The sequence below is a fragment of the Gigantopelta aegis genome, chromosome 7 (assembly GCF_016097555.1).
Source record: "Gigantopelta aegis isolate Gae_Host chromosome 7, Gae_host_genome, whole genome shotgun sequence".
Classification (NCBI taxonomy): Eukaryota; Metazoa; Mollusca; class Gastropoda; order Neomphalida; family Peltospiridae; genus Gigantopelta; species Gigantopelta aegis.
Genome location: NC_054705.1, coordinates 9,355,363 through 9,369,474, shown reverse-complemented (window position 1 = coordinate 9,369,474; position 14,112 = coordinate 9,355,363). Strand labels below are relative to the sequence as shown.

The 14,112-nt window shown below is 40.2% G+C and overlaps 1 protein-coding gene across 1 annotated transcript in view; it reads left to right on the top strand.

Annotated features, from left to right (window-relative positions):
• The window catches only part of LOC121377239 (polyadenylate-binding protein 4-like), a 55,294-nt gene that overhangs the window by 17,833 nt on the left and 23,349 nt on the right, over nucleotides 1-14,112 (top strand). Inside the window, exons 3-6 of the mRNA XM_041505150.1 lie at nucleotides 2,441-2,535; nucleotides 4,292-4,407; nucleotides 11,162-11,315; nucleotides 12,801-12,875. Of these exons, the coding sequence (XP_041361084.1) occupies nucleotides 2,441-2,535; nucleotides 4,292-4,407; nucleotides 11,162-11,315; nucleotides 12,801-12,875 (440 nt within the window). The remainder of the gene's footprint in view (nucleotides 1-2,440; nucleotides 2,536-4,291; nucleotides 4,408-11,161; nucleotides 11,316-12,800; nucleotides 12,876-14,112) is intronic.

Genomic DNA, 14,112 nt, shown 5'->3' with positions numbered 1-14,112 from the left:
CTTTGTTGAACCAGTTATGGATCACTGGTCGGTGCAAGTGGTTTACACCTACCCATTGAGTCTTGCGGAGCACTCACTCAGGGTTTGGAGTCGGTATCTGGATTAAAAATCCCATGCCTCGACTGGGATCCGAACCCAGTACCTACCAGCCTGTAGACCGATGGCCTGCCACGACGCCACCGAGGCCGGTAGGTACAGGCCATGATGACAAAATTACATAGGAACAGTATAATAAGCTTAGTAGGTAATTGTTTTGTTCAATCAATTTTTAAATGTTCCTACCTTAGTATCCTTAAATGGTAGAGAATCGACAATTCGAAAACTTCATTTTTGCTTTTATTCGTACTTGTATCCAATTAAGGTTCAAGCACGCTGCCCTGGGCGCACACTTCAGTTGTCCAAAACAGAGAGTTAGTGGTTAGTTCTGTTAATTATTAGCGAGAGAAACGTAGGTGTAGTGCTCTTACACCTACCAACTGAGTCGTTAAACTCTAGTTGGGGATACGGTACCGGGATGCGAACCCAGAACCTACCAGCCTTCAATCCGATAGCTTAACCACTACATCACGGAAACCGGTTCTATATTGAACTTGCTTCTGATACGTTTAATACATTGGGCGGGGCGGGATGTAGCCCAGTGGTAAAGCGTCGCTTGATGCGCGGTCGGCTTGGGATCGATCCCCGTTGGTGGACCTATTGGGTTAAATCTTGTTCCAGCCAGTGTACCACGACAGGTATGCAAAGGCCGTGGTATGTGCTCTACTGTCTGTGGAAAAGTACATATAAAAGATCCCTTGCTGTATTGGAAAAAATGTAGCGTGTCAGAATTAACAAATGTTTGACATCCAATAGTTGATGATTAATTAATCAATGTGCTCTAGTGGTGTTGTTAAACAAAAGAAACTTTTTTTTATATAATTGGGCGGGAATTAGGTTAGTCGGTAGATCGCTCGCATGGGGTGCCATGGGTGGCACAATTAAGATCTCTGTCGTCCAAACTAGGTGCCGTGACTGGCACATCAAAGGCCGTGGGTATGGGATAGTGCAAAATATACAAAATCCCTTGCGGCTGTTTTATCGATAAAACTGTAGTGTGTGTGACAGCAGCGAGTTTCTGTTTCACACCAACCACAATGGTGTCCTCCCATAAGACAGACGTCCCATAACGCAGACGCGTTAAAACAACACAAGACCCATTACTAATTACCTGCCGTTTACCTTGAATAATACATGTAGTAAATAATGGAATAGTCGGATACAATTAAATACAAAACACATAACAAAATTATATAAAATTAGATTTATTTATACACATACATATACCCGGGATACACATTTTAACATGTCTCACGATTCAATTTTCTGTCTGTTCCACAATTTATACTAATTTTAACAGATGTCCAACAAAAAAACATTAAAAACAAAACATTGTCAATCTGAAGTGAAATGAATTGAATGGAGATATTGCAGTGGAAAATCCACCAAGCACTGTATCTTTACATTTATTAATTGCATTTACCAGATTACAATTAAGCTCTCGCTGTTGTTTGCATGAAATCAGCTCATTAATTAAGACTGCTGTTGCACTGCAGCATAGCTTGCTGAGCAGATTGGAGCAATACCATTAACGCAGTCAGGGGTGTACAGGATACATTACATAACCCAATAAAGAGTTTTGTCTATCAAATGGCATGTCTGCCTTATGGGACGTCTGTCTTATGGGAGTGAACCAATACAATAGCTGTAGTTTAAAATGTGCTGAGGTGTCGTTAAACAAACATTCCTTCCCTTTCCATATCGCCATAGTTTAAAATGTGCTGGGGTGTCATCAAACAAACATTCCTTTCCTTTCCCACTAGTCATAGTTTAGAATGTGCTGAGGTGTCGTTAAACAAACATTCCTTCCCTTTCCCACTAGTCATAGTTAAGAATGTGCTGAGGTGTTGTTAAACACACATTCCTTCCCTTTTCCACTAGTCATAGTTTAGAATGTGCTGAGGTGTCGTTAAACACACATTCCTTTCCTTTTCAACTAGTCATAGTTTAGAATGTGCTGAGGTGTCGTTAAACACACATTCCTTTCCTTTTCCACTAGTCATAGTTTAGAATGTGCTGAGGTGTCGTTAAACACACATTCCTTTCCTTTTCGTTTAAAAACTCGCAGGCTTCTGTTATCAATCTTAGTAATCACGGATAGCAAGGGATCTTTTATATACACCATTCCACAGACAGGATAGCACACACCACGACCTTTGATATACCTGTCGTTGTGGACTGACTGAAACGAGAAATAGCAAAATGGGCCCATCATTAGGAATCGACCCTAGACCAACCGCGCATCAGGAAAGCGCTCTACCACTGGGCTACATCCCGCCAACAAAGAAACCAATAATACACCCACAAAGCTCGATTAATCCTTAGAAATGTTTCTTCCTTTCAGACACCCGTATTTTCGTCAACCATTTGGATAAGACCATTACCCGCAATGAATTGCATGATATATTTTCTGAGTTCGGAAAAATCATCTCTCTAAAGGTATGTATTGAGAAAGTAGACATTTGTAAGCTGTATTAATATTGTAATTTATCCTACAAACATTGTTTCTATTGGCCGATTATAATGACCGATTAAATCAAAATCACAATCGTATACTAGCAGATTGTGACTTTTGACGTCACGTCTCGTTACGTCACATGCATAGATTAGATAGGCTACATTATAAAAGCGTTCATTTGACCTCTAGGTCATCGTACAGTGAAATAACAGAAGTAACAGTTTTCCCCTTATTTTTGAATGAATTGCAGGATAAAACTAATAACTAGTTAATGACGTAGGATATCGGCTTTATCCTGTTCAGGCCGAATGGTACCTCGAATGGCTTTAGCTGTGGTCTAGAGGACACTCGAGCTAACGTAATGGGAAATTACCCATTCTTCCCTTTATTATATAACGCCGATATCCTACGTTATTAACTAGTTATTCTCTATGTTATAACATTGTCGTGTTTTATTGTCATCGATTTCCAGTGGTACAGCGCTCGCTCGATGCGCGGTCGGTGTGGGATTGATCCCCGTCGGTGGGCCCATTGGGCTATTTCTCGTTCCAGCCAGCCTACCACGACTGGTATATCAAAGGCCGTAGTATGTACTACCCTGTCTGTGGGATGGTGCTTATAAAAGATCCCTTGCTGCTAATCGAAAAGAGTAGCTCATGAAGTGGAGACAGCGGGTTTTCTCTCTCAATATCTGTGTGGTCCGTAACCATATGTCTGACGCTATATAACCGTAAATACAATGTGTTGAGTGCGTCGTTAAATAAAACATTTCTTTCTTTCGATTTCCAGAGGCTAGCACAATACACGTTTTACTCCTGATATAGAATATTGACGATACCGAAGGCGAACCTCTCAGACATACACACCGGCCTCAGTGGTGTCGTGGTTAAGCCATCGGACATTAGGCTGGTAGATGCAGGGTTCGCAGCCCGGTACTGGTTCCCACCCAGACGCGATGGGTAGGTGTAAGACCACTACACCCTCTTCTCTCTCACTAACCACTAACAACTAACCAAATGTCCTGGATAGACGGCACAGATAGATAAGGTGTGTGGCCAGGACAGCGTGCTTGAACCTTAATTAGATATAAGCACACAAATACGTTGGAATGAATGAATCTATTTGTTTCACGGCCATGCTTTATTGCCATCGATTTCCAAAGGCTAGTGTAATAATTTTAATTAATATATTCCTAATATGTGATACAGACGAAAAAAACTAAGTTTGTTTGGTTAACGACACCACAAGAGCACATTGATTTATTAATCATCGGCTATTGGGTGTTAAACATTTGGTAATTTTGACATAGTCTTAGAGAGGAAACCCACTATTTTTTCCCATTAGAAGCAAGGTGTCATTTATATGCAGACAGGATAGCACACTCCACGGCCTTTGATATACCAGTCGTGGTGCCATGGCTGGAACCACAAATAGTCCAAATGGGTCCACCGACGGGGATCGATCCTAGTTCTACCACGCATCAAGCGAGCGCTTTACCACTGGGCTACATCCCGCCCCTCTCATTCATATATCAAATTCATATACAGTGAAACTCCTCTAAACCGACCACCCTCGAGACCAAGTAAAACGTCCTTTTTATATAGATATCCGCTTTAGAGAGGTTCTCTACTGTACAGATATTAAAAAGGTAGCCGCAAAAACTTCCGATTTTGAGGGAAATCCGATTTTGAGAGGTTACACTGTATGTGTATCTCATATATGTGTGTTGTGTTTTAGATTAAATCCGACGAGGACGGTCCCTTGGGTTACGGTTCTGTACTGTTTCAAACCGAGGAAGCTGCCCTGGCGGCGGTTCAGAAGTTGAACGGTACAGAGCACTGCGGCAAGCGCGTGTAAGTTATTTGCATTCGTACGGAAGCCCATTGGTGCCAGTGGTAAATATGGGTGGGGTTGTTGTTGCGTTTTTCTTTGGGGGGGGGTGTTTCTTGGGGGGGGGTGTTTGTACAGCCGCCACTTAATTATGTGGCGGCTGCCAGATAATTAAGTGGCCGCCACGTACACATAATTATTAGAGGCTGTACAATATATATATATATATATATATATATATATATATATATATATATATATATATTCACCCCTGGCACCAACGGGCTTCCATACTTACGGAATTTTAAAAGGAAAGGAATGTTGGTTTATGGGTTATACACCCAAATCAAATCCCATAGACAACAGTAGTAACACATGATATGTGGCTAAAACGCCTACCTGCAGCGTATCAATCGACATAAACGGCACGGATATAAATACTACCACCCCTCACCCTTAGGGGTCAAAGTGCTCATTTCTGAAATAACAGGTAGTGTCTATGACTACCCTAGTTCCGCACAAAATTCGAGTGATTGTTTTACTGGTACCCCATACATGTTTCAAGCACAAGGCTACTTGACACAGTGGTACTATATGAAATAAAATTGCTTATCATTCATTAAAGGATTTTGTAGGAGATATCGCTGGCACTATAATTTGCGATATCTCCTGTGATATTCTCCTAGAAGATATTGCTTCTTTTATTACGTCACTGTGTATGTTTCAGCACTATTCAGCGTCATTAGTGATGTCACGCAACTGTCGTTCTGCTACTTAACGAGTCTACCGCTGCCAAATGAAGTGACATTCAACCCACATTACTGACATTGTTTACAATTGTCGCAAAGAATGATAAAGGATGATAAAAAGAATACCCCCCTCGTGTCTTGTGATATCGTAATTTATCAGCACTCGGAAGTCTCGGATTTCATATTTTTGTCAACTCTTGCTGATAAATACTCGGGGAGTATCCTCTATATACATTTTTTCCCCAGATGAAACTATTTTTTTTAACAACCAACACACTCACATTTATCACCAATCACAGGACTTGTGGTGTTCACTTCTCTATCAAAAGTTCACTGCACTTCGAACTTTGACCCAATCGGAAGTTATTTGATTTAGTACTACCTTATCGATACCTGAGCAAGTTTTAAACAACGGTTGCTTGGTTTCTAACATAGTTTTTTTTCATATTTGGTCAAAAGGGAGAGAAAAAGACAGATATAGAGTGGTAGAGACAGAGAAAGAAGGAAGGAAGGAAATGTTTTATTTAACGATGCACTCAACACATTTTATTTACGGTTATATGGCGTCGGGCATATGGTTAAGGACCACACAGATATTGAGAGAGGAAACCCCATCCCTCACCCCAACCCCACCCTCCACCCCAACCCCACCCCACCCCCACCCCCCACCCCTGTCGCCACGTCATGGGCTACTCTTTTCGATTAGCAGCCAAGGATATTTTATATGCACAATCCCACAGACAGAATAGCATATACCACAGCCTTTAATATACCAGTCGTGGTGCACTGGATGGGGCGAGAAATTGCCCAATAGACCTCTTTCACATTCCCATTGCGCATGTGCGCGAAGTGTACCGTTCCTTGCCGAATTTGATGGTATCGAGGCTATATACAAATTGGGGAGGGGGAGGGGGTGATCGACAGTTGTCATGAGCGTCGTGAGTAGCTTCGTAGGAGCTGTGAACCTCTAGTGACTAACGTACATATTTCGTATAAGACCGGCCTCGGTGGCGTAGTGGTTGAACCATCGGTCTACAGGTTGGTAAGTACTGGGGTCTGATCCCAGTCGAGGCATGATCTTTTTAATCCAGATACCGACTCCAAACCCTGAGTGAGTGCTCCGCAAGGCTCAATGGGTAGGTGTAAATCACTTGCACCGACCAGTGATCCATAACTGGTTCAACAAAGGCCATGGTTTGTGCTATCCTGCCTGTGGGAAGCGCAAATAAAAGATCCCTTGCTGCTAATCGGAAAGAGTAGCCCATGTAGTGGCGACAGCGGGTTTCCTCTCAAAATCTGTGTGGTCCTTAACCATATGTCTGACGCCATATAACCGTAAATAAAATGTGTTGAGTGCGTCGTTAAATAAAACATTTCTTTCTTTCTTTCTATTTCGTATAAGATGTTAACATGGCAGCGAAAAACGGTCTACTAAAGTTTACATCGGAATAGTTTAAGACCAAAAGCAGTAAAACATTAACTTAGACGAAGTCTCTGCAGCCACCTGTCAAGGGTATTTTAACAACGCAAAATTAAATGATTCATACAATACAATTAACTTTAGTGAAATGAGTTTTTTACTTTTAACAATTAGAATTATAGTTAAATATTCACGCGGATTTCCAGTGATGTTTAATTCACCACATTATCAGTATTTAAAATTTAAAAAAATATATATGCTTCCCCTTCCCCCTAAAAACCCCAAACAAAACCCCTACTTCACATAGACCTTTATCACAGCTCTATTTTCTCCTTATCGTTTCATTAAAAAAAGACAGACGTACAACTACTAATCAATATTACGTGTCTATCCACAATTTATTTATTTATGTATTTATTTATTTACTTATTTATTTATCTTATTTTTATTTATTATTTTATTTCATTTTATTTTATTTTATTTTCATTTATCATTTATATCAGATACATACAACTTCACTTGAAATAATATCTGATATTTAAGAAGTTTTAAAACATATATGAGCCGTCACACGCGAAAACCTACAACTTAGCATGACGTCAGAAACCGAGTAAACGCGGCTCAAAGTTTGACATCACATGTAAACGCGGAAGTAAAAGTTGACATGCTGTTTGCGTCATTCCCAATCTGGAGCTCGACGCGGTAAGTCGTGTTTGTTTCGCTTGTGCACACTGCACGTGCTTTCGCGGCTCGATTTGGGGATCCTTCACTTCGTTGTTTTGTCATGTATGTATGCGGCCATTGGAACTGATTGAACGCTGGAACGCTTCTCGTTTCGACAGTCTGCACCACCAGGATGGATTCTTTTTTAGCGAGATTCCTTGCCTCCACGTCGTTTCTCCGCCTGACTATGTTGACTTGGTTTTTTCGTGTCTCGTATGACGGCCATTCTGCAGAACGCCACGGTTGGTCGCGTTTAGTCTCTACATATCCGAGCCTGTCCTAGCAGCACTGGAAGATTGCCCGCCCCACTCTAAGAAGAAATAGGAAGCGGGGTCGGCCCCTACAACTCTTGTCTAGACTTTACTTTGTTTTATTGTGATACCATCTAGTATCCTCCGGAGTCGGGCCCGTTCGCACCACTATACCAACCCATGACGACTGGACTATGCCCTAGTCTGATTCACTCTCTCGTTCAGACGGATCCGGCTTCTCAAGATCTGTATTTCAGCACAGCACTACACCTTCAACGTCTACTGACTGTCAGTCTAGGGGTTTTCTTGACGGGATGCAACCCATCTCGTCCCTACAAGCTGTGCACCCTAACGGCCTTAACGAGGCCATGTGGACATATAGATCGGACTTTTAAACTTTTAGACCTTCGTTCAAAAGTTTATGTCGAAATTACTTCTTTTTTTTTTTTTAATATTATTAAATAGTCCGATCCTCTCTTCTTTCTTTTATTTATTTTTGGACTGTTCTTCTAAAATGCTCCAAATTATATAAATATTCGACCGAGCAGTCAATTTTTTTTCTTTTTGGCTTGTAACTTTTTTCTTTTTTTTTAAAATTCTATTAACTTTTTTACTAATTGTTATTTTTTCAAAATTCTGCCCATTTTCAACTCCCCCCCCCCCCCCCCCCCCATCCCGAGTCAGCCTACCGATCTTATCTAATTTCTTTTTGACCACCCGATCTAATCTAGCGACCACATTTAATGAGTAGAATTTTCTTTATTAATTATATTAATTAGAGATGCGCATCAAAATTTTAAAGGCCCACTATTTAATTTTTGGATGTAAATTTCAAAATTGTCCGCTTAATTTTTTGTCTTTCTCGGGACAAGCCCCTGGCTATTCAGAGACAGGCCCGGGACGGACATGCTCGAAACTCTAGTGGTATATGAGCATGTAAACATTATTTGCACTCGCTGTTTGCGTTGTTTGTTTTGAAGAATTTAGAAGACGACTTCTTCTTCTTTACATGAAGATCAGTTTGAAGTAAACATATATCTGTATGTACAATAGCGTTTGGTTACTATTTTGTATTTTGTACCTGAGAACATTGGTCGAGATCGTTAGCGATACCATCAGCACTTTGATATATATTTACAAGTGTAGGTTATCGAAATTTCATGTAAACGGAACTCAACAAACGCGAGCGCCGAAGGCGCGGAGCGTAGATGGGGGAGGTGGGGTCCCCCAGATATATATATATATATATATATATATCCCCTTGCCAAACAATGAGATCACGCCGGTTACACTCGAGAATAATATACCACGTTTTGTTGCGAAATATACATTAAGAAGTTGCATTAAGTTGTGGTATGCATGTTAAATGGCCTGGTCACAGAGCCACGACAAGAAACCGTTTGTTTTCAGTCGTACCAATGTATTTATAATAAATGATACATGGCATACTTCTCACATCCCACAAACAGGATAGCATACACGACGTCCTTTGATGGATAATTAGTTGGGACGGGAAATAACCACACGGGCCCACTGAGGAGGATCGAACTTTTAGCAAATGGAACCTCAGTCAGATGTTCTTGTTACGTTATCCCGGTCATTTGGGGACAAGGACTTTTATATGTAAAATCCGATTTTGTTTTTCATTTGAGCGGAACTCTCAATCCGGCTAGTCTAATCTGTTATAAATAAAACTGACATCTTTCTTAGGTTAAATAATCTTGCTTCGAATTTAAATAGTTGTATATGCAATACAGTTACATTTCTGACCATTCTCAGGTCGGTAGCAACCAAGAAGTCCGATGGGGGGGGGGGGGGGGGGGGGGGGGGGGGTTACTATAGCCCCACTTTTATAAACCCGGTTTTAAATATGGATTTTGCCCCCCCCCCCCCCCCACCAACTAGACTGTGTCCCTCCACTACAGATTGTGCCCCTCCCCTCCCCAACACCAGATATCGTTCTTATGGGCCTGATTATAATGTTTTATATACCACAGGTCAACTTTCATATGTATCATTTAATTTTATTCAAAATACCGAACAAAATTTTAAATAACTTGGTGAAAAGAAATCCCGACAAGAATCCTGAATGTATTTATCTGTATAATGCTTTATAAATATTTAAATTATGTTAAATACAATAAATATCTGCATACATACACGCGCGCACACATTATTATTATTTCAGCCCATATCCGATATTTACTGCGTACGAATCCGAACCGATGGTTTGTCGGGCGTTAACAACAAAATATTTTTTATTTCATGATAAGCAATAATTCACAAATGGCTCCAATAAGTCTTGTTGGATCGACAGAATTTTCGGGTTCCCTACTGATAGAATAATTAATCGTGGCCTCATTGTCTATGCCCCCCAACTTGTCCACAGGTCTATTTTTGCGAGATCTCGCGTGAGTTCGCGGTTTGCGTCATCGAGTTACCCCGCAACATGCACATGCACATGAGAGAGAGAGAGAGAGAGAGAGAGAGAGAGAGAGAGAGAGAGAGAGAGAGAGAGAGAGAGAGAGAGAGAGAGAGAGGGAGAGAGAGAGAGAGAGAGAGAGAGAGAGAGAGAGAGAGAGAGAGCTAGGGAGGGAGAGACACAGAGAGAGAGGGAGTGGAGAGGGAGACACACACACACAGAGGGGGAGAGAGATACACACACACACATATATACAGAGAGAGAGAGAGAGAGAGAGAGAGAGAGAGAGAGAGAGAGAGAGAGAGAGAGAGAGAGAGAGAGAGAGACAGAGAGAGAGAGAGAGAGAGCCCGCTGTCGCCATTTAGAAACCAATCGATTTAGAACTAAATAACATTAAATACCATAGTGTGAAAAAGGCATGAATGGGAATGAATGAATGAATGTTTAACGACGCCCCAGCACGAAAAATACATCGGCTATTGGGTGTCAAACTGTGGTAATGCAAACAAATAAAGTTATGATCAACATCAATATAAAAATTCAAGATTTAAATAAAAACAGTGTAAAGAACTGTACAAACATACAAATATCACAGATAGATACTGACTTTTACTCAAAATTTCAATTGTAAGTGAAATACTTTATCACACGTGTGGTTGCTATAAAACAAACAACAACATTAACAATTCATACGTTTGTTGTCTTATTTATTGCCTGCGTCGCAAGATCTAACCACTTCGATGGATCCATTACCTGATTGGGTTGGTTTTCCTCGTTCCAGCCAGTGCACCATAACGGAACAAAGGCCGTGGTATGTGCTCTCCTGTGGGGAAAGTGCATATAAAAGATCCCTTTCTGCATTAGGAAAACTGTAGCGGGTTTCCTCTTCTGACTACGTGTCAGAATTCCCAAATATTTGACATTCAACAGCCAATGATTAATCTCTCTCTGTCTCTCTCTCGCTCTCTCTCTCTCTCTCTCTCTCTCTCTCTCTCTCTCTCTCTCTCTCTCTCTCTCTCTCTCTCTCTCTCTCTCTCTCTCTCTCTCTCTCTCACTCTCCCCTACCAAAATAAATCTAGCTGTACAAAATCAGGTTGTTGTTTGTTTGTTTTTTGTTTTTGTTTTTTACCACTACAAATCTGACTGGCGCGTTTTCAGTGAAATTCGGTATATAATACTAGTATGAAGTATTTTTCTGTTTATATTTTGCAGGTTGGTTGAAATGTTTGTTCCAAAGAAGGAGAGAATTGAACAAGCGAAGAAGAAACCGTTTAAGAACGTCTACATCAACAACTTCGGCGACGATTTGTCGGAAGACGAGTTGACAAAAATGTTCGAACGATTTGGCAGAATCACCAGCGCAACGGTAGTAACGCCATAGTACAGTAAAACCTGCTCTAGTGGACACCTGCATTAATCAGCCACCTGTGTTAATAAGTCTCATTTTTATTATTCCAAATCATCTAATACGGTATAAACTGACCTGCATTATCCAGCCATCTGTGTTATGTGGTCACATTTTTATTCTCCTGAATCATCTAATACGGTATAAACTGACCTACATTATCCAGCCACCTGTATTATGTGGTCACATTTTTATTCTCCTGAATCATCTAATGTGGTATAAACTGACCTACATTATCCAGCCACCTGTGTTATGTGGTCACATTTTTATTCTCCTGAATCATCTAATGTGGTATAAACTGACCTGCATTATCCAGCCACCTGTGTTATGTGGTCACATTTTTATTCTCCTGAATCATCTAATGTGGTATAAACTGACCTGCATTATCCAGCCATATGTGTTATGTGGTCACATTTTTATTCTCCTGAATCATCTAATGTGGTATAAACTGACCTACATTAAGCAGCCACAGGTCTGAGAAGGCCACCTTTTAAAAATCCGTTCGGTGGCTGTTTAACCCAGGTTTGTCTGTACATTATTAAAACCAGGTCCCCGGGGGAGGGAGTATCTAGCCTTCGATAGCTCAGGACGTGGGTGGAAGTGGATGAATATTTAATGGCATCCTAGCACGAAAAACATCGGGTGTCAAGCATAAATTATCATAGACATAGCCGATGTGGGGCGGGGGGGGTGTCCTCTCTGTCCCAATCACAACTCTTTTTACATCTACTATTTTCATTAGCCTGCCACCCCATAAAACGTGTATAACAGTTAAAGGTTGGTTGTTGTTGGGGTTTTTTGGGGTTTTTTGGGGGTTTTTTTGTTTATTAACACCATTAGAACACATTGATTAATTAACCATAGGCTATTTGGACAGGAAAGTACATACCTCGCCCTTTGGCCAGCTGTGGTGCACTGGTTGGAACGAGAAAGCCCCCAATCAGTTCAATGGGGCACGGAGATTCATACTGTACATAATTTAAAGGCATCCCCGTTTGTTGCATTTTGAAAACCGTCTACACTTATTTGTCGTACAATATTATTAACCATAAGCGTACGAGACGTGTTGCCCCCCCCCCCCCCCCTCCCCCCCCCCCCCCCCCCCCCCCCCCCCCAGTTCTGGAGAAAATCCCCTTAATTCGGGCAAAAACAAAAGAGACATTCGGGCACAATGGACTGGCCTGAACACTGTAGTTTCACCGTGTAATTTCATCGTTCTAACCACGATGTTAGTTGTAACCCATGCAAAAAATGCGTAGTGATTCCTTTGCAACACTATATAGCTGTTTGGCGATAATGCTAATAGGAATAAACGTTGTAATCCAGATTCGGGCACTTTTGTTTAATTCGGGCAAAAATCAGCCTTCTCCCCTACAAAAATGGGAGCCCATACGCCTGTTATTAACTATTACATACTTTAAATATATGATGCTGTGATGTTTTCAGATTATGGTCGACAGTTCGGGGAAATCAAAAGGATTTGGATTCGTTCAATTTGAGGACGCAGAATCTGCTCAAATGGTTAGTACAGTCATATGCTTTATTTTCGTGAGCTTAAATGTGTGTGGTATTGCTAGCATACACATCGTGTTGGGTACTTAAAGGCGCCGACCCTAGTTTCAACTCATAAAAATGGACACTAAGTTTAGTTAATCTACAAACCTGTAGTCCATGGGCCAGATACCGAAACCCTCCCCCCCCCCCCCCCCCCCCACCCGGGATTTTTGGAGACAAGTATTTTTAGATACCTCATTATATATGAATTCAATATCTGCTTGTTTGCAGCAAAAATGTTGATGGATTAAAAAAATATCGCCATTCAATGGGGGTACCGTTGCACATTTTGTTTCCCAAAAACATTATATTGAAAAATTAAATATAGTGATAAAGTTGTCATTCATATAAATTTTTAACAGATATAAGGCCAAAATGAATGATATTCATCCTATACTAGATGTTAATAGTAACAAACCAAATAACAATGCAATATGTGGTATGAATAATGATATACTCATCGGCAAAAGTTAAGCAATGCCTGAAATGCATTATTTTCTATATTTACACATATTTTGGGCTGCTTGAACCTTTTACTTTTAAAAATTGCACAGTATTTAATATATTGAGGCAGCATTATTCAAATATGGTTCCGTATATCTGCCTATACTATACTCAACAAAAGTAATTAAGGACCAATAGATATTTTAGCATTTTCCTTTAAATAATGGGGAAAATACAACTTCTTCCGTTGAAAGTTGTCAGCATTGTGGCATGTTCTTAAACTTAATGACTTAAATAACAATTTTGAGGGAACACAATGACAAAAGACATTCTGAACAAATGTGTAACAAATACTTGCCTAATGCTCATTTCAATATTTTTCATAAGTATGTGAAATACCCAGTGTTTTTTGCGTGTATAACCAATAAAAGTTTACTGAAACAATGTATAGAAGCCATATATATGACCAAAACAAAATAATATGACAATAACAAAGAATTATATTATAATATAAGAAAATTTACTAGCCTTTAATTAATTTTGTTGAGTATACATGTATGTGCATCAATATTATGAAGATGTCCCTCTTTACTAAACACCAGTGTTAAAAATTTAAAGCATCAGTTTACCATAATTTCTTTTGCATTACATGTACAAGTCATCTATCTCACAGAAGTTCATCTTATACTAGTCTGTGTTTGTAACATTTTTGGATTTGCCTTTATATTTACATTGTGTTTAACTTATGCTCAGGTGTATA